At 40.8% G+C, this 22,336-nt stretch overlaps 1 protein-coding gene across 1 annotated transcript in view; it reads right to left on the minus strand.

Annotated features, from left to right (window-relative positions):
- LOC136883172 (uncharacterized) overlaps window positions 1–22,336 on the minus strand; it is a 132,218-nt gene that overhangs the window by 12,095 nt on the left and 97,787 nt on the right. Inside the window, exon 5 of the mRNA XM_068229658.1 lies at window positions 12,750–12,790. Within this exon, the coding sequence (XP_068085759.1) occupies window positions 12,750–12,790 (41 nt within the window). The remainder of the gene's footprint in view (window positions 1–12,749; window positions 12,791–22,336) is intronic.

Below are 22,336 nucleotides of genomic sequence, written 5' to 3' on the forward strand. Positions count from 1 at the left end.
AATAATAATATTTTACTAAGAATTTAGCCACTTAGAAACTAGAAGACTATGGTACAGTATTTTTATTTTTATTTTCTTCCCGTAACTTCCTCATACGTTATCGGTTGCCGGAAGGCCACACTGTTATTTATGACATCATCTGTGATCTTCAGTTATTATACGTCCCATCGTACGTCTTCCCTGCCAAACGCAGTCTTTGATGTGTGAATTTAGTAGTTGACCAAGCTCGATAGGTGCAGTCGCTTAAGTGCGGCCAGTATCCAGTATTCGGGAGATAGTAGGTTCGAACCCCACTGTCGGCAGCCCTGAAGATGGTTTTCTGTGGTTTCCCATTTTCACACCAGGTACCTCAATTAAGGCGACGGCCGCTTCCTTCCCACTCCTAGCCCTTCCTTGTCCCATCGTCGCCATAAGACCTATCTGTGTCGGTGGGACGTAAAGCAACTAGCAAAAAAAAAAAAGTAGTTGAAACTTTTTTTGGAATTGTACATCGTTCAATTATTCATTTTGGGTCAATTGTTACGTCATTTGAATTCCATGGCCTAATTTAACTAGGCTATAGTACGCATCACGATACTGTATCTTATCTTCTCAGTGTCGTCAACTTGCTGTATTATTGTATTCCTAGCCGCTGTAGTAAGTAACTGAATTGAGTAACCTCCTGTCAGTCTGCGCATGCGTGGTGCGCTAGTCGGCCCTTGAACCCTGGTTAAATTTTTAAAAAAAGCTGATTCCCTTCCTTGAGTGTGTGGCGAGCTTTCTATGCCGTTGCCGGGAAATGGCACCATTAATTATCAAAAAGTCTTGCAAGACCTAGCATTATCCTATGTATATCTATTAGTAATCCTCTCGCCTACGGTTAATATTTTCTGTGTGCTGAACTCTTACTCTACATTTGAACTGCAAATTACATATGCTTCTCCAATGTTTACATTTGGACTGTAAGTACTTAAAATTGTCTTAAATTCAACTGAACTTGTCTTCAAAAGTATTTCTGGATGAACTGTGTGAAAATACTTGTGGTATCACCTTCGAACTGTGCGTGTGTATTTCAACTGCTGTTGAAATTAAGATCTCGTGAAATTTAACACGCGAGAGGTCGAGCGAAGGCAAACTGCTCACGCTTAATATTTGAATGAGCTGCTATTTTCCTTTGGCGGTGAATGCTCTGATAAAAATACAAATATGTGCCCTGTTTAACTGCCTTTCAACTAGTACTAACATAATTACCCAGTAACAATATTTTCTCAATGTAAAAAATTAATGAATTTTTTCGCAACATCTGGTAAAATTACGTGAGTTTTTAAAGAGCGCGAGAGGTCGCGCGTGAGCAAATTGCCTCAACGTTTGCATTTGCACATTTCAATGAATGATTTGGTCACACTTCAAGATAAATCTACAGCACCACACTTCACTGAAAGCCACCATAAACCCCATGAACTATCCTTAACAAACTTTCCTGGGAATGCAGTCGTGTAAGAATGCACTACGTGAGGGGTCGCATGAAGACAGATGCGAGAGGGAAAGAAAACTTAAACTACTCCGGAACGCAGCAGGCAATACACTGACGATAGTCAACGTCAGGCGAGGGATGAAACGAGCGCCCTAAGCCAAACAGCGGCTAGCAACGAAATTATTAACAAATATTTAAAAAGTGCGGCAAACTGCCGCGGGCGCGACCTGTCGCGTGTTAAAATAAACTGCGGATGTAAAAGTAACATGGGCGTGAAATTGTAACTTGTTTTATAAGTATTAGGGCAAGGCCGGTCCTGAATCAATAGGTGCTGATTCGGCGCTGAATCAGCATTTTCCCACGAGGTCATTGACCTTTAGTTGAGTGGTAAGACTAGGGGTTCTGAACCGAGGTCATTGGTACCTTGTTGACAAGTACGGTTATGGCGGCCAGCGCATTTTGCGTACGAGAGCAAGCCCTACCTCACAGACGCAAATTTGGAGGGGCCTAACCTCATAGACACCATTTTGAAGGCCTTTTTAACGGTCAAATACACTTCCCGCCTCCACACCTTGCCTAGTTTTACGACTAGATGCCTTTTCCTCCTCATTATCACCCAGTTTTACGATCAGATGCCCTTCCTCCACCTCATCTGGCCTAGTTTTACGACTAGATGCCCTTCCCAACTCATCATCACCCTGCTGCTGTACTCCTCCTGATTTGACCCAGTTTTGCGGTCAGATGCCCTTCCCTCCTCCACGACTGGCCTAGTTTTACGACTAGATGTCCTTCCCTCCTGATTTGACTTAGTTTTACGGTCAGATACCCTTTCCTCCTTATCTGGCCTAGTTTCTCGGCTGGATGCACTATCCTTTTGATCAACACCCTTGTACTGTACTCCAACTGATTTGACGTAGTTTTACGGCCAGATGCCCTTCCCTCCTCCTCATCTGGCCTATTTTTACGGCTAGATGCCTTTCCCTCCTCTACATCACCCTAGTACTGTACTCCACCTGATTTCTCCTAATTTTACGGTCAGGTGCCCTTCCGTCCTCCTTATCCGGCCTAGTTTTACGAATTGATTCCCTTCCCTCCTTATCAACATCCTAGTAGTGTACTCCTCCTGGTCCGGCCCAGGTTTACGGCCAGATACCGTTTCCCCCTCCTCATCTAGCCCAGTTTTACGGTCAGATGCTCTTCCCTCTTCCTCATCAACCTAGTACTGTATTCCACCAGATTTGACCCAATTTTGCGGTCAGATGCCCTTCTCTCTCCCTTATCTCGCCTAGTAATACGGCTAAATGCCCTTCCCTCCTTCTCATACGGCCTAGGTTTATGGTCAGATGCCATTAGTAGTGTACTCCGCCCGATCTGGCTCAGTTTTACGGTAAGATGCCCTTCGATCCTCCTCATCTGGTCCAGTTTTACTGTCAGATGTCCTTCTCCTTCTCCTCATCTGGCATTCTTTTAAATGAAATAGAGGATTATTTTGGTTTGATTAAATGGAATCATTATTTTTTCAGTAATTAATATTACATTATATCTGACGCTATGTTGTTGTCTAAATAACCTAGTCCCTAGCAGTGCCACCTGGGGCCTCCGGCCACACGGCCAATTCACTCGCTAATTCGAAATTTCAAATCTGGAGTAAACTGGGGGTGGGGGGAAGGAAAGAGATGTAAAGACCTTTTAGACGATGTGTGTGTCGCAATAATTGGGATATTATCCCTTGAAATGCCACAAATGGAGCCGGAATGACATCTAAAACACAACCAAGCGAGTTGGCCGCGTGGTTACAGCTGTGAGCTTGCATTCGGAAGATAGTGAGTTCAAATCCCCTGGTCGTCAGCTCTCAAAATGGTTTTCTGTGGTTTCCCATTTTCTCACCAGTTAACTTAATCACGGTCACAGACGCTACTCTCCCAAACCTAGCCTTTTCCCAACTTGCCGTCGCCGTAAACCTTAGAATTTTTTGTGATACCCATTATTCGGTGTCTTAGGACATTGCCGCCAACCAGCGCTCCGAAGTTGAGAGCCCCTCATGCAACAGGCAGGGGTATGCGACAGTAGATAACCTCGTTGTGCTGTGTGACTGGAATAAGACAGAGCTGAGGGTGAGAAAGTAGCGATTACATGACCTTTCACTGCTACGTGTCCAGGCTTAACCTAACAGACCTCGGGTTAAGAGCCTTAACCTCACAGACCCAAGTTCGATGCCAAAAAGTGCAAGCTTATCCTAGCAGCCGACGTGATTAAGGCTATGAAGGCAAGCTTAACCTAACAAGCATGAAGTGTCTAGACGTAACCGAGCAGATCACGGGTTCGACTCCAGGCCTAAGAGTGTTAACCGCACAGATGCTAGTTCGAAGCCTAAGAGTACAAGAGACTCAGAGTTCAACGCGCGGGTTAACCGCATAAGAGTGGAAGCTTAACCTAACAGACTTCATGCTCGATACCCGGGCTAACTGCAGGCCTAACTTGACGCTGACCACGCATTAACCTAACTTAGCCTCCCAGGTCTTGGAGCTGAACTTGGAACAAGAAGACGGCTATAAGGCTTAAGTTTTCCTATAAAATTTATTTTACCATTTTCACACCATACGGGCTTAACATAATAAGAGCAGGTTGACGCAGGGTCAAATGCGTAATATAGTCGCTATACTTGGGCTGTTATGGGACTGACTATGTGCAATTGCAGCTACACCCCATATCAAGGTGTCAGTCGACGCAGGAGTCTCGTTTACATATTACAGATTGGCCGTATGAACTATAACGGCAAGGTTATAAGCCATGAAAGTTTAATATCAAAATTACTTTTTACCCTTTTCCCATCAATAGATCATCAATATAAAGGTGTCAATCTAATGATCAACCCTTATTTAGATATTTCTATCGAACAGATTGACCCTTTTTTCATAGAGCTATTAGCCTTCAAAGAGCCGAATATTTTATAAACAGTTGCAGCTAAACACCATATAAATATATCAATCGACACAGGAGGCTCGATTCATCAGAAATATATCAATATATTGCCCATATGAACCGTAACGGTAAGGCTATCAGCCATGAAAGTTTTCCTATAAAATTTATTTTACCATTTTCACACCATCTGATCATCAATATAAAGGTACATTTCGAATGATCAACCCTTACTTCGACATTTCTGCTGAAACAGATTGACCATTTTTATAAACTTCGAGCCTATCAGCATTCAAAGTCCCAAAATGTTAACTTCTAAACAATTGCAGCTACACTCTAAATCAACGTGTCAATTGACGCAGGAAGTTCGATTTTATCAGAAATATATCAACATATTGCCGGTATGAACCATAACGGCAAGGCTATCAGCCTTCAAAGGGACAGAGTACTAACTTATAAACAAATGCAGCTACACCCCATATCTCAAGGTGTCAATCGAAGCAAGATGCTCTATTTCACCAGAAATATATCGACATATTGTCCATATGAATCATAACGATAAGATTATCAGCCTTCAGGTAATGGTTTATTCTTGGTTACAGGTTTATTTCAGTCTACCGAGCTGAAATTGGAATCTTGAATAAGATAAGTGAGAATGTGTAAGACTTACTATAAACGCTTTATTCATAATGACGTAACATCGGATTGCAACCTCAGGGGCTTGGGCCTGAACTTGGAATTCCGAAAACAAGAAGGCGACAATACATTGTACGGGACTAGAGAGGTGGTGACCTTTAGAATCTGTTCAACCATATCCTAGCAGCTCGATAATATATAAATTCACGATTATCTCTCTTAATATAATCTATAGAGGGAAAACATGTTAAGAAGAAAATTATTAGGAGCAATGTTATTTCCTACAACTATCATTATGTAGTATTTTTCAATAGAACTGCTACTAGTACTGATATACGAGAATACAATTTTAGACTTAACCAACCAAACTACCCTTTCAGCTAGCATAAATAAAATTCATTTATATTCTACGCAGTGGCGGCTTTTTCTTAACTTTTACATTCCGAGTATTATTATATTTATTTAAGAAATTCTCAGAGCTCAGCCAAAGTCTAAATTCATGATTATCCCTGTTGGGCTGATACGTACGCAGTTTTCAAGATTCGAAAGCCCAGCGGTTTGCCATCTGAGCTACTCAGCCTAAGTTAGTCTAGTATTTTTCAACATTACCTTCGTCTATCATTCTTAGATCAGCTCTTTGGGTTGATGGACATGCAGTTTTCACAACTAAAATTGCTAACGCATTGCCGCCTGAGCAACTTAGTTCTGAACGTTATATTTTAAACTCTAAGTGATGTAGACATTACGGCAGGTACTTAGAAGTCTCTAAGTTTATAATCTATCAGCTCGAAAGTTAAAATAAAATATTCAGTGTTCCAGACACTAAAACAACAGATCGTTCCGCAACAACACAAGCGCTGGCTCAGTTGACTCTCTAGTCACTCAGTTCCGAGACCCACAGATCGCCCTCAAACGTTACATCCATATAAGCAATGCAAACCCATTAGGTCTTACACCACCTCCCTAGTCCTATTAAATTTATTATCATATTTTTCGGAATTCCAAGTTCAGCTGCAAGACCCTGAGGTTGCATTCGGACGTTAGCTCCCTATGAATAAGGCATATGCATTAAGTCTTACACAATCTCCCTAGTCCCATTAGTGTAAAGGGTAGTCGCTATCTTGTTAAAGATTCCAAACTCAGCTCCAAACCCCCTACACGGTGGACTGAAATAAACCTGCAACTAAAAATAAACCATTACTTGAAGGGCATCTGACCGTAAAACTAAGTCAAATCAGGAGGGAAGGACATCTAGAACCGAAAAACAGTTCGCACTACAACTGTAGTGAGAGGTTGAGAGTTTTGACTTGACGATATATAGACGACCTGCACATTTAAGGATGAAAACCTGATTTCAACACCCTACCCTCTTCCGAGTTCGAAAGCAAATTATACTAAGGTTGATAGCTGATGTGAAGGGAAAGATGGACGAAAGTAGAGAGAGATATAAGAATGGAGGATGGATGTATGTATGGGATGATAATGCGAAAGAGAAATTGAGACGGTATTTGAAAGAGGAGGGAGATATATTAAGGGTAGGAATTGAAAGTGTGGCAGAATAAAATGATATGGACAGCGTGTTAAAATTAATAGAACTCCCTGTATGGAGGGTGGGGAAAAAGTGAGAAGGGTACAGGAGAAAAGTAACAAAATGGTTGAATTGTTTGATGAAGATTGCAGGAGAAAACGTGAGGTTGTAATTAGAGCTCTAGCGGAGTTAAGGAAGGAGGGGGAGCAAGAAAAAAGGGAGGAATATTGTAAATTGAGAAGGGAATATAAGGAGGTATTGAATGAGAAGAAAAAAGTATGGAAGGAGGCGGAAGCTGAAAAAATAAATAGATATTGTAGAGAGAAGAAATTTGAGAGGATATGGGAATCAATAAACACGATTAGAAGAACGAAATCGGTGGGGAAGGGGAATAAAATAGGAGAAAACGAGTGGCTTAGGCATTTTAAAATCCTTTTACAAGGGGAGGGGAAATTGGGTAGAGAAATAGACAAGTCATATGTAAGAAGGGAATTGGAAGTTGAAATTCCAATATTGGATGAGGAGATAACAGGACAGGAGGTAATGAGAGTATTAAAATGCTAGACGCAAGGCTGCAGGACGTGTGAACGGTATTTCCAATAGTGTATGGAAGGAGTTTGGGGCAAATGAACCGATGTTGAGAGGGATTGTGAAATTCTTTAATAGGTTGCTGGTAACGGAGAAATTTCCGAGGGAATGGAGGGAGGGGGTATTATGCCCCATTTATGAAAATAAAGGGGCTAGTAGCGATCCTAATAACTATAGAGGAATTACACTCTTAGATGCGTTGTCGAAGGTGTACACAGGGGTTTTGGCGAATAGGATAACAAATTGGGCGGAACAGTATGGTAGGATATCTGAGTTTCAAAATGGATTTAGGAAAGGAAGGAAGAAGGTAATGTTTAGATTCTGGACAACTTGATTACAAAGTATGTGGGGATCGCAGGGCGCAAATTATATGTAGCAGCGATCGACTTAGAAAAAGCCTTCGATACGATCAATAAGAAGGCGCTATTTTTGAGATTAAGGGAGGTTGGCATGTCGAAGAAAATGAGGGTGGCAATAGAAACTATATATGAGGAAGTGTTTGTGATGATTAAATTGCAGGATGGAAGGATGACTAAGTGTTTTGAATCGAAGAGCGGGATGAGACAGGGGTGTAGGCCATCCTCAATATTATTTATATTATTTATTTATATAATAGTTTAGAGGGCCATGGAGGAGAGGCATGGTATGTCCTTGGATAGGGAAAATGGAGGTTCCGGGGGTTGAAATTCGCGGATGACGTATTGATTTTGGCTTTGACGGCAAGTGGGTTGCAAAAAGGGTTGGACAATGTAGTTGAGTATACTAGGAAATGGTCTCTTAAAGTAAGTGTAAGAAAGACTCAGATAATGGTGTGTAGGAAAAGGGGTGTGAGAAAGAATAAGGTAGTCTGGAGGCTTCGTCAGGAAGAAAGTAGACCAGGGGGTTAAATTGAGTATCTGGGTGTAATAATTAGTAAGAATGGTTCTTAGAAAGAACAGTGTAGGGCGGCTAAATTTAAAGGAAGAGGTGCGCTTGCGGCAGTGTGGGTATTAGAAAAGAAATGTCCAGATGTTAATTACAAAATTCAGAAAACGGTGTTTAAATCACTGGTAATGAGCAAAATGCTATTTGGGGTGGAAGTATGGGGAATGGAGGAGGGCAGAGGTGAACTAAACCAGGTGGTGGCGAAATTTAGTAAGATCAGGATGGACCTCGCGAACTGTACAGCCAATGCCGGTGCCAGATTTGTTTGTAAAGAATAGATGGAGGTTGAAATAGCTAAGAGGGTTTTCAAGTATTGGATTAGATTGGAGGAAGGGAAAGGTGGGTTATTAGTACAAGAAACGCTTAGTTTTCAGAAAGGTATGACGAACTGGCTGAATAAATGCAAGAAATGGTTACAACAGATTGGATTGGGGGTATATGGAGAAGTTTGGGGGGAGGTAGGAGTAAATGGGTATCGGAGAGGATAAAGGGAAGACTACTTGCTATTGAAAGACAGAGTTTAATAAGGGAATGTAGAGAGAGAGTCTCTTTATCAGTATTAAATAAATCGGTGGAAGTAATATACCCTAAAACTGACTTTGAGTGTAGAAGGGATAAGAGAGGTTTGTATTAGTGGCTGTTGGGAGTTACGAGGAACAGGGGATGGGTAGGTAGCGAGAATAAGGATAGATGTGTGTTATGTGGAGAGAGGTGGGAGGACCTGCTTATTTTCGATCAATGCCGAGCTTTGGAGGAGAGAATGATTAAACTGCTAAGTAAGAAGGAGCTAGATAAGGTAGGGGAAAGCTATAAGGTGACACCTTGGTTATGTAGAGAGTGGGAGAAAGGAAAGAATATAGCGAAATTCTTAAATGTGGGTAGAGCTGAATTTCTAAAGAAACTGCGGGAATAACATAGGTTGTCTAGATAATGTGGTTCATGCCGAAGGATTAAGGGGGATGGTATTCTGCTCAGAGGAATGAATTTCCGCCCTGAGCAGATGCGGGAAGGATATAATGGTGACTATGTTATCAGAAGAGGGTGCTGTGGCTGTAGTGTTAGGGAAAGGGGGTATGAGCACTTTGCCCTGTGGAAAGGTGATCCGCCTGGATCATATTGTTGTGATGTAGACCGAGGAGTAGTAGGATTGGAGGGTGTAGCAGATTGAAGACTTGAGGAATACGAGAGTAGATGTTTTATGAGAAGAGTTGGTAACAAAGGGAAGCCTGAGAAAATTACGTAGGAATTGAGAAGAGGGGAGGTTGAGTAGGCTCTGAGGGTAGTATAAATTTAAAAGGTTGGTATATAGTTTAAGTTTATCGATGATGGTTGAAATGACGCTTAGCTGGAAGCTAGTGCTAAAAGCAATAATGAAAATGTAGTAAGAAGTCTGAGTGAACTGATGGACTTGGAATGGATAACTGTCTGTTTGTGTGTAAATTAGGTATGAGGAAAAATTTGGATGGTACAAATGTATTTGTGTGAGGAGAGAGGATTAGGAAGGTGTGTGTAACAGTAATTAAGGTAGATTAAGTGGGACTGTAGTTAAGGAGAAAATGTTGGCAGTATAGAAACTATGAAAGTAGGTGAGAGTAAATAAAAACAACAACATTGTATTCGGTGCCTTGATGATGGTTGTAAAAGGATGGATTGTTGATTTTTAAGTTTAATAAGGTGGAAGAACTGGGATAAGTCTAACGGTTTGATGTGTGTAAGTGAGGTGTGAAAAAAGTTGTTAACCCATTCCAGTCTGGGCCTTAATATCCCTAACAAACGTTCTGCACTGGGCATTTTAAGTATATTTAAAACATTATATATTTGTACCTGCAGGAGATATTTGCATGATTCTTTTTGTTTGTGCTTGTTTGAGCATCTAGTTTTGAAAAACGATGTTTGTATTAAGTCAACTATCACTTGAGATTTTAAAATTGTTCATGTGTTATACCATGTTTTGCGAATGGAAAAAAGGTCTGACGGATAACCAAGCAAGTACAGTTCTTTGAAATACTGTTATATTTACCCTATTTTGCTAATATAAAATGTGCATTGCAATTACAAAACAACAACAACAACAACAACAACAATAATGGGTATGATATAATAATAATATTAATAATATTTTTTTGCTAGTTGTTTTAAGTCGCACCGACACAGATAGGTCTTATGGCGACGATGGGACAGAGAAGGGCTAGGAGTGAGAAGGAAGCGGCCGTGGCCTTAATTAAGGTACAGCCCCAACATTTGTCTGGTGTGAAAATAGGAAACCACGGAAAACCATTTTCAGGGCTGCCGACAGTGGGGTTCGAACCTTCTATCTCCCGAATACTGGACACTGGCCGCACTTAAGCGACTGCAGCTATCGAGCTCGGTAATAATAATAATAATAATAATAATAATAATAATAATAATAATAATAATAATAATAATAATAATAATTACAATAATGAAAATGGGAGCTCTCATGAATTTTTATTTTAGTTGATAAATTTTGTCAAAAGTTACTCAAATGTAAAAATATTGTTCCATTTACCACAACAAACTTCTGAGAAAGAGAAAATACAGTCTTCTAAACAATCAACTTTACTAATATGTAGACGATCTTACGTATTCACGCACATTTGAAATACGCGGGAACATGCGCTAGGCCGTAAAACGAACTCCAATCGTAATGAAATGTAAGAAGTTGTTTCGAATTCATATGTCAGCAATATGTTCATTTGAGCATAAACTTATAATAAATCATAAAATATCAAAAATATCACTGTCATCAAACACATGTTTGCCGCGAGAAGCCATGTCTTAGAGCTCACTGAGCGACAACATCTACTGATGCATGTTGATCGAAAATATCGTAAATTCTCTGACAGACATATAATACGGCCATCAGCTTAAATACTCTCGTAACTAATACATGAAGAAACACGATGTAACCACCAGAATGCGTCCATAGCTTGTTCTCGATTTTTAGTGAATTGTCAAACCTTACTATGGGCTATGCTCGCAGCGCGACCTGAGCGTAATTTTGGCCGCTGCGAGTTAGACCGGAAAGAGTTAATTGATTTAGGTGCGTTGATGAGGAATATAAAATGGTTGTTAGCTGATGTTTAGTTCTTATGTTTAATGAGGTGAGATGTAGTGAGCGGGGGTAGTGTGAGAGAGGAAAAAGGGAGGGGTGGGGACTTGACCCACCCCAAAGAAGTTAGGCTTGAGCATGTCTGCACGGGAAGAAATAGGAGAGGGAAGGTAGTGCGCTGACAATGGACAAGAGTATGTGTGACGTACATAGCGGATGTGTGTGGCAGGCCACCTGTTGGGTCTGGTGTTGGGTCTGGTTTCAGCCAAGGTGGCATGTTACCCGCAGTAGGGAAGGAACACAGTGACAGCGAGTGTCGGTGAGATATAATAAGTAATAATAATAATCGTATGGCCTCAGCTACCGTGTGCAGACATTTCAATTTGACGCCATCTGGCTGTCTGCTCGTCAATTTCGACGTTCCGTTTTACTCTAGGCTCCCACTAGATGGCAGACCGAGTAAACCGAAACACTCTTGGGCGTCTATGGCTGAGATTTAATGAATTTTGTCGGGTAAACACCAAATGTGTCACCAGAGATCTTTTACATGCCGACATCGTACGACATGGAGTGTCGAATGGACTTTTTTCCGCCCATCAAAAATCCGACTACCTCTGCCGGGTTCGAACCCGCTATCAGTTCTCACGTGGGGAGGCTGGTGGCTGCGTCAATCGGGTTGGTGGCCGTGTGTTCCATACCGGAGCTGGCGCAGCGACCAGTCTACTAATTTTTTTAGGTGGTGGGTAGGAGTAGGTGATTAGGGTAGGTTGTAATGCGGTAGCGTTCTGCATCTGTGCTGGCTATCCGCGTACATGTGGGATGATACTGAGTAGATGTAGAGGTAGTAATGTAATCAAGTAGATTTAAAAGAGATGTAGTAGGTAATGTTTGTTTGTTTGTTTTCTGTTTCGCTCTGTCTTTATTGCCTGTAAGCCGATGGTGTATACTAGGGTGGGCAATAAGGATATGTATGTATATATGTATGTATGTATGTATGTATGTATGTATGTATGTATGTATGTATGTATGTATGTATGTATGTATGTATGTATGTATGTATGTATGTACGTATAGCTGTAACTATAAGGTTAGGCCTGGACACGTAGACAGCGTAAGTTTATGTACGGTTAAGATCACGCTCTTAGCCCAATAATGTAAAGCTAGCAGCCGGCGCTGCGCTGTGACGTCACTCACCAGTTCAGGCCACGTCCAGGGTGCCACCGGTACTGGGTGCGACAGAACCATCCAAAAGTACCTACTGTAACTGTTAGGCTGTAACCTGCCCTCATGGGGGGTTGCTGCGGGGAATTTTAGTTGGCAGGAGAGTTGATGCACCACACCGAGAGGAGGAGACGAATTTACTCCTGCTCCTTGGATGAATGTTCTTCGGCTCAGAGGGCCCATGTTTGATTTCTGGCTGGGTTAGTGATTTTAATGTTAGTTAATTCCGTTGGGTCGAGGACTTGATGGTTGTGTAGCCCCCAACATCCCTGAAACAGACATAACACTATCCTCCCCCACAATAACATACAGTTTACCGTCCACTGCAGATACCGCCCACCCTCGACTTCACCGGCTAATGCCAGCCACACAATATTATTACTATTACTGCACTAGACACATCTTACCCTGGCGGAAGACGAGGAGTGCTGGTGCCGGGTCCTCCATCCTGAAATGGAAAGAGAAAGTACTTTAGCTGTTTATTCAGTAAGAACCAGTCTTCAGGTGTGTGGCGCTGGTCGCGATATGGGCACCCGACCTCAGCCAGTCGGTGTGGTAGGCTCCTACTGGACAACACTTGCCGGTAGACATTCTTTGTGAAATGAAATGGCGTATGGCTTTTAGTGCCGGGAGTGTCCGAGGACATGTTCGGCTCGCCAGGTGCAGGTCTTTTGATTTGACTCCCGTAGGCCACCTGCGCTTCGTGATGAAGATGAAATGATGATGAAGTCGACACATACACCCAGCCCTTGTGCCAGCGACATTAACCAATGATGGTTAAAATTCCCGACCCTACCGGGAATCGAACCCGGGACCCCTGTGGCCAAAGGCCAGCACGCGAACCATTTAGCCATGAAGCCGAACAACGTTCCTTGTGATACTCTGATAAATGGGGCAGAGACGAGCTGCTGTTGATAGTCATCGAGAAGAGGAGACAGACATTTGAAGTGAGAAGAGTGAATGCATCATTGGCTGAAAGCTCAGTTCTGCTTATTACTTCTACTCCCTCAGGGAGTTGCTGACCTCCCTCACTGCACTATACATGCTCATTTACTTTGATTACCATCAAACTTCGCCAGCGATTTGGACTACCTAGCTTCCACCTGGTGGTGGTGGTTATTGCTTAAGAACAAACCTCTATTAACACTAATCAGAACGAAAACTAATGAGGTTCAATCCTTCGAGAAATGAAGGTGTCGGCAAAAGAAAACAAAGACCTGAACTCAAACTGTCGGGGTCTGGGGAGATCAAGAGTCGACCAAGAGAGGTCAGACGGGGAGGATGAAACTGAGGAGCCTGACTCAAGTAAATGGAGACAATGCCAGACTCAGCTAGAGGAATCCAAGTTGAGAGCACCTGGTCCTCTTTTAGTGGCCTCTTACGACAGGCACAGCTGTTATGTTGCCCTTACCTACATGTGGAAATGCCTCTCAACTATTTAGGCATGTTCAAAAATGGATTTTTCTCAAGATCAGTTATTTACAAAGTACACACAACATTCAGATCGAGCACCAGTTCGTACATCACTGGATGGGACTACGTTTCATGCAGTTAATTCCAATTTTTGTAAAATTGAGACCGCTCTGATAGACGCTCTAATATTACCTGAGTCTTCGTACGACTTTTGCTGTGTTCTCAATTCTTTCATCCAGACTTCGGTTTCCTCTCTCCGTCTAAATTAAACTGAGATGTCTTAAATTTCCGCCTTTTTTTTAAAGAAACACCAAGCCTCTAATTCTGGCATTTTGTTTATGCCACACATCAAGAGCATTTGTAGTTTGCAGCATGTCCTAATTGCTATTGGATCTCTTACCAATTATCTCTGTCTTTGGGTTTGAAGAAAACCATCGCAGGGCACATTTGAATTGGATGATGAAATTCCTCGTTTTCTTGGTATTCTCTTGTTAAACCAAGCTCCAAGACCTTACACTACTGGCATTTCTTCACATGGAAACAGGAGCCCTTTAACGCCATGGAAGAAACACTTCCTTGGGAGATGAAATTGCAACAGTTTCAAAATATGCACTAAATATGTTAGACTTCGAACATGGCACAGCCTTTAAGATGTTTCAAGAGAATCAATCAATCAATCAATCAACAACGGTTGATCTGCATTTAGCGCAGGCGCCCAGGTGACCGGAGTGGTCACCAGTTGGAATACAATTTTTGATACATTTTAAGCTAAAAATCTGATTTCTAGAACAGCGCTTGAATCAATATCGAATTTTTAAGTTCAGGGATGTTTTCACCTCCAACCTATATTTTACTCTAAAACATATCTTAAGGGATAATTTATGATAAGTTTCAAGTTTTCTTAACTACTGGTTGAAGAGATAATGGATTTCTTACACAAATCATCACTTAAATCATCAACCGAGACTTTTTTAACGTTCGTCGTTATTTAACCTATAACTTTCAATAGTAATTTTGTTATATAATTCTTCCCTAAGAAACACATAGGATACATTTAAGCCTTAGCAACGAAACAAATTATCATCTACTGTTGAGACTACTTCAAACTCATAGACTTATATAGGGGCATGGGAAATGGGTGACATCCCACTATATCAGACGAGGTTGCGCGTGGCCGCCATCTTGCGTATTATCCTCTGTGTCAGCCTCCCCTACTTTGCTTTACTCTACTTAATGGGTAACCGGTAAGAATGCAAATACTAAAGGACGACTCTACTAATCCATAAACAAATGTGTCCTATTCTTTTATGAAAATCCTGTCCGGCTCCATGGCTAAACGGTTAGCGTGCTAGCCTTTGGTCACAGAGGTCCCGGGTTCGATTCCTAGCAGGTTCGGGAATTTTAACCATCATTGGTTAATTTAGCTGGCACTTATGTGTCGTCTTCATCATCATTTCATCCTCATCACGACGCGCAGGTCACCGATGGGAGTCAAAACGTAATACCTGCACCTGGCGAGCAGAACATGTCCTCGGACACTCCCAACACTAAAAGCCATACCCAATTTCATTTCATAAAAATACTGTCTGATACAACTTGAACCTACCTCCGACATTCACCAACGAAATGCTGAACTCAATATGAAGTTATTAACGCATGAACTGACATGAATGCATTCAACAAATATTCCATCTATTCTTCAAAATAAGATCACTGAGGCCTAGAACCTTCTCTACGCTTCCCTAAGAATCGTTGAATAAGTCTCATGGAACTAACACAAGCGCGTACATTTGGAGCAAAGAGAGGAAATCTCACAAAATCACTTCAGACATTACTAAATATCCACGTGTGCCATCCAGGCTATCCTCGGATACTATTACAAAGTGCACGACACACATAACACGAACATGGAGTTCAAACGTGGCTACACCCAATCCCAAAATACACCTGTACATATACAAATTCACAGGGACATTGCACGTTCATACGCGACAAAATTCCACTCACTGGAATATATAGAACACTGTGTGAAATGTATGGGTCTCTCAGTTACGCAATAATAACGCCTATTCATAATGAAATGGCGTACAAATTTTCGTCGAACACACATAGAATTTGTCCTCAAATGTATCCCAAATGAATGCCAAATATATCAATACGAAACTTTGAATTCCACATTCGTTGATAACCATTTATTTTAAGAATGACTGGATTATTTAAGGGACCCAATATCTTCTAATTATTGTGACTTATTATTACATTCAATATTACTGCGGACATAAGCTTCAAGACAGAAATAGAAATTACTGGACTCTATATATTGTACCAGGAATGCCTACGGCCTGGCACATTATACCTTTTGGAAGCTGTAGCGTGCCAAGCGAACAATCGAGACTCAGCCGCTAGCTGTGGGAGTGAGAGAGACAGTAGTCTCTTGTTGCTAACTCACCCGTGTAGAAGTTGATATCTAATAAACGCTGTTATCTACGAAATAATGAAGTACACCATCATGAAGCCCATATTTTAAAAGTAAAGTAGCCAAAATTTGAAGAAAATCCACCTACTGGTTTCCCAGATATTAAGGTGGAAAGTAAACAGATTTTTTTCGCTTGAAGCAGAGAGCCAGCTCCGCTTCCAGTATATAAGAGCCTCGCCTCGAGGAGTTGTTCGACAAGGTTTGGCACGATGGACTTAAATACAAACTAAGGACATTAGGGTTTCCCCCTACGGTCAACGCCTACTGACGAGCTACCTAGCTGACAGAAAATTTCAGGTCCAGGTCGGCGCTGTACTGTCGGACCTATAGATGCGGCATTGCCACAGGGCAGCGTGATCTCATCTGTGATTTTCAACCTATTTATGACTGTCATGCCTAAAACAACGCACGGGAAATTATATTTGTACGCGGACGACACAGCGATTTCCTCTGTCTCGTGGCCAGCACCTAAAGTTAAAGACTATCTCCAAGACGCGCTCTCCACTATCGAGCCCTGGTTTGGGAAGTGGAGAATCAAAATTAATGTAGACAAAAGCAGTGCTACGCTCTTAACTAAACGTCGCCCAGACACCCCTCTCTGGCGAAGTCATCAGGTGGACCGATAAAACTAATTATCTAGGTGTCACTCTAGACAGAGGACTTACGTTTGCCGATCATATTAAATGCATTATTGCGCAAGCTAACGTGCACCTTTTCAAAATTCTGCCGATGATAAAAGCAGATAATGGGCTAACGATAGAAAACCGGCTCTTCCTATATAAGTCGATCCTAGAGTATGCCAGCACTATATGGGGTGGGGGGGGGGGGAGGGGCGCAGCCATGTCACACCTGCTAGCGGTGCAGCGCGTACAGAACCGCGTCCTGCGCCATCTAAAGGGTGCTCAGTGGTTTCAAAGAAACACCGACCTGCATGAGCGGTATCAACTCGCTACCATTCAGAGCAGGATCGGTCATGCAGCCACCCAGCTCTACAGTAAGCTCCATCTGAGCACCAACCCCCTCATCTCCAGCCTGGGGAATTACGACACCGAAGATCTACGCTACCGTAGGCCCAAGGACATCCTAATCAAATCAGCCTAAAACATACCACCCCCTGGCCAGTTTAATCCCCTAAAAAGTCCACAAAATTACCACAACAACGCAGTCACAGATAAAAAATTACCAAGAAATAGCACCTTCACTGGTCCCCCGGGACTAATGAGAATTGTAGCTTCAAATAAAAAAGTTGTAATCCACAACTCAACCATGTCAGATGGTACTGTCACCGTGCGCGTTACGCGAAGTTGTTCGCCGAAGTTTCAAGATTTCTGCCGTGCTAAAAGACTTAGAAAAATCCGGCGTGTATTGGGTTGAACTTCATTATTCTCAATAACTTATAAAAGTTCTACAGTGTTACCGACTTTGAAAAACTGGCATGTATCAAGTGGAGCTCTGTTATTATTAGTAAGTTGTAAAATTTCGGCAGTTTTACGGAATTGAAAAAATATTGTGTGTGCTATTTCAAACTCTATTATTATCGGTGGTATCTCCGAACTTGATACAATTTCTGCGTGTGCTTAACATTGGACTGTGACTTCTCATAACTTGGAGTAATTATCATAGCCGAGTGGGGACAATTTTCTCAAATATGACTTGTGTTTGAACAGTGATAGCATATAACTGAGTAAACCTTAAGAACATTTTATGACATTGTTATGAAATATTGACCTAAATTAAGCTAAATAACATTGAAAATTTCCTAAGACTTGTGTTTGTGAGAGCTAGAGACAGTTAATAACATCGTGCATGTGTAGGATGTGGACTGAACTTACATTCAACATTCCAATAAGCTTTGAACTTTAAGTTTCGTTTCGAACCCGATACAACGTGTTCTGAATGCCATAGACATTATCTTTCTCGTGTAAATAGTCCGAACTGCATTTTAAAAACTCATATTACTTAAGAAGTGTGGCTATTTAAAAACTGTGGAAACATCGAACTGTGACGTGTGTTTCAAACGCTTCAGACTGTGCTTTAAATCACGTAAAAGCCATAACTATTTCTAATAACGGACTGTGTTTGTCATTGACTTGCGAATATTCAATTAACCAGTGAATGCTAGTTTATAACACTCACAATCAAGTGCCAATTGAGATTTCTCGTGTGTCTAGAACATTATACGACACCAGAAATCTTAACCGAGTGTTAAACCTCATATAAACTCAACACCTGATTCGACGTGGGACATAGTACTTAGTACGACGTTGGAGATTGTACGTCGTTCGACGTCATCGATGGAGTTCCAGTTGCTGTTCGTGGAACCGCACTCACCAGTTCCAGCCTACTAAAAACTCTCAGGTGATATGAGTGCATTTAGCATTTTAAACAGGTAAAAGCAAGTGATTACTTTAAAAACTATTTATTGAACTAGACACTGAAGTGGCATTCCTTTAAAGTGCTACGTTAACCAGTGTTTATCTCATTACAAGTGCCAATTGACATTCCATTGAAAATTCATTTTCGAGTGAAAATTAATTTAATAATTTCAACAGACTTTAGGTGCTTCAAAATAATTTTATTTCCAATTATTCAAATATTACTCTGATGTGTAAAACTTAGAGAAAGGCTTTAGGCATTGTTTTAGAAAGACTTTAGTTTTCACATGAGAGTAATTTACAAAGACAAGTGTTTTTTTCAGAACATTCTAGAGACATATGAAACCACGTTTAACTTAGGAATTTCATGAAGAAATAAGTTTATTTTTCAACTTCAGGTATAGCTAAGATTTTTCAGAATTGCAATTTCTGTTGAACATACATGAAAGTATATATTTACAAGTCATTTCTCTATTTTAAGTGCGAGATAAGAAGACGGTTATTTATGCGCCTAGAGTTATGAATAAATTTTCATTTAGCAAAATAACAGCTCCTAAGAATCGACCACTATCTGAGACCTTTCCTATGCTCCTTAGCCAACAACATTTTCTGGTACAATATGCTAAAATTTTCTAACCACAATATTGAAATAGCTTATTCCACTTGTCCACATACTGATATTAATCCCAAAACGAAGGTCTGTTTTAACATGTTATTGACATATGGCGCGAATCAGCAAAGCAAATACATCAACAAAATATGACAACTCTGCAAAGTGTACATTTTAAGATCTAAACACAGATCTGGAATGTGGTGTCCTCGCGTCATGACGAGTTGCAAAACGCAAGTGTTAAACGCTTCATACTGTTGACACATTCTTCTGCTACTGAATATAATATCGTGTTACGTTTGAATCCATTCCCACACTCCGCGATACTGATTCATGTCGCAAGCGAGCGGCTGAATCAAATTATTTCAGTTCCTTTCTGACGTGGTGCTTTGATAACTTTCCCAGCCCCAAGTTGTCACCTGCAGATTGATTATCATAATGAAAGTATGGCAGATCCTTATTTATCTCTGTAGAACTTCAAACATCCTATCAGCGCCGATGCAATGTCTCCAAGTACAGATTTCCCGACTCCACACGACAACGCGATACTGAGCGTCGCTGATACAGTCTGCTAAATCACGGTAAAATGAACAAGTAGCCTCTCACGTTTTCTTCTTTTATAGACAAGAATAGATGCCGCCAAATATTCACGCGTAACTCGTGGTTAACAGGCCTCTTGTGGTTTTGCAGAGTTCAACCCTTTAAAACTTAGCTGACTTTGTTCCTAAAGTTCACGACTTTACAGTGGTGCTAATTGTATAATTTTCACCTCACGGATACTGGAGGAGACTCTGGAAGAGTCTATGGGATTAACATTATTATTCTAAAAGAGTAATTATTTTAGGAAGAAGCGTCAAACCTTCGATAATCTGACGTCCTATTGCCTGACGACGCTGAGTCGCTTCTTTACACTGGTCTTGTTTTTAAACAATATTCTGGATCAGGAGAATCACGTGCAATATCAACATTCTTTAACCCTGAACATGCCTTAATCTCCTCAGTTTCTTCAGAAATATTTCCATAATTACGCGAAATGTCACGAAACTATTCCGATTTCCTAGTGCTTGCGCCTACATGGAGATAGAAATTCTGGGGCGATCCATTACCTTAGAAATCTTGTGCATTCTCGCTCGCACGGACATCGAAGCGAGAAATCGATAGGTTAGATAATTATCTCGAAAGAGACTATGCAGTAGGGTTCAAATCATCATAGGAGAATAAACTGTCGGTGCTCTGCACACGCAGTACTTGGATAACGAATCCGGAAACATTCTTCATTCGCCAACAAATTGCTGTAAAAGAAGTCTGTAACCTTCAAAACACTTGAATACTCGCAAAGATGAAAAGGATAGACATGCGATATCATTACATACATTTGCCGCCCGGTATAACAGACTTCTTATATTCATACCATTTTAGGTGCAATTTGGAAGAAAGTGAGATTCATACATTTGTTATACCATTTTTAATTGAGGAGGATAAGAAAAATCAGCTTACCAAATGGAACGGTTAATAGTTTAACAAAGGCTAAGGATAAGTTTATGTTCCAAATTTACCGGAAACCTTCGTCCGCTCCGTTGACTATAAAGAATGACCCCTTGCATCTACATTCTCATTCACAGGGCTATAAAAATCCCACTTTCTAATGCTAACAGAAAGAAAGAATTTGGTTACATTAAAGATTTAGCTGAACTCAACGGCTACAAACCAGATATGGTCAAAATAATTATAGGTAAAATCAATATAAAAGCCGCTTCAAAATTAACTCCCGAAAAACCCGAAAAAACAAGTTTTCTGCTTTCACCTTTACCAACTCGGCTATATACCGTATAACCAATCCGCTAAAGAAATATGACGTCAAAATCGCGTATAAAACTCGTAACACGAATAGTAATTTTTTTAACTCCAATACCGTGAATTCAATACACAATAAATTTTCGAATTCCGGAATTTATAGACTCAAATGCGCCCAATGTAACTTTACGTACATAGGACAAACCGGACGCAGTTTCAAAACTAGATATTTGGAGCATTACAATGCTTCAAAACATAGAAAATATTCCGCTATGAGCAATCATATGAAGGATACCGGCCATAACTTTACCACGATTGAACAAGACCTTCATATTATAAAACATGTCAACAAGAGTAAACTGATGACCGAGTCTGAAAACGCTTACATCTCTTTAGACCGGCATTATAACAGTAATATCAACCTAAACGGTGTTCTTGACACAAATAGCCCATTAATTGACAAATCCCTAAATTACTCACAGCCTTCAACATAAATACAAATAATTTCATGAAAATATTTTATTATAAACACGTCAGCAATTTCCCTAACGCAATAGAAGTCACCGATTCACGCCACACCCCCTCCGCCTACTCCTAATGTCCTCAATGCTCCGCCTACCTCCCCTCTCCTGACTCATTCTCCGAGACACACCCCTACAATTCACGTAGCAGTAGAATAATAACTGCCAGATCGTCACAAACAACCAACAAGGCTAGACACCTCTCTGTCAACACTAGGGGTAAGCGTTGTTAAACTTCCTTTCATTAATAGAATGTTCCCTATGTTTCAAAACTTACATTAACACATTTCAGTTTTCAACACGCGCTGTATTACGAATTCTCCCACATCTAAGGCTTCATTGAACACCGTATTTGTTGAATCTACGCTAAACAGCTCACGACAAAATCTATTACAAAGATTATTCTAGAAGGAGACACAACACTTCTATACTCGCCTTTTTATCTTATCACGCAACCACTTGGAGTTAACAACTCTACTGTATTTCTACGTACCTGATTCTCAATCAGCAACGTTCAAAGATTTATTTTTCGATATTTTAATTAATCCACGCATCATTAATATCAAATAATCTGTACAATCCAAATATATGTCAGATCATTATGACTATGTCTCGTTCTACAAATAACTAACTTGTACTTTTTTAGAAAAGCACTAATATTCATTCCATGTACATATAATATTATGACAAGTTCATGACTGAATTTTAGTTGCATTTAAGCATCGCCTTCTCCACAGACTAGATTTTTATGACCGTTGTATCTTGTAATAAAGCATGTAGTATACTTTAACGAGGAACCCAGTTC

Source organism: Anabrus simplex, chromosome 11 (genome assembly GCF_040414725.1).
Source record: "Anabrus simplex isolate iqAnaSimp1 chromosome 11, ASM4041472v1, whole genome shotgun sequence".
In the NCBI taxonomy this organism is placed as follows: Eukaryota; Metazoa; Arthropoda; class Insecta; order Orthoptera; family Tettigoniidae; genus Anabrus; species Anabrus simplex.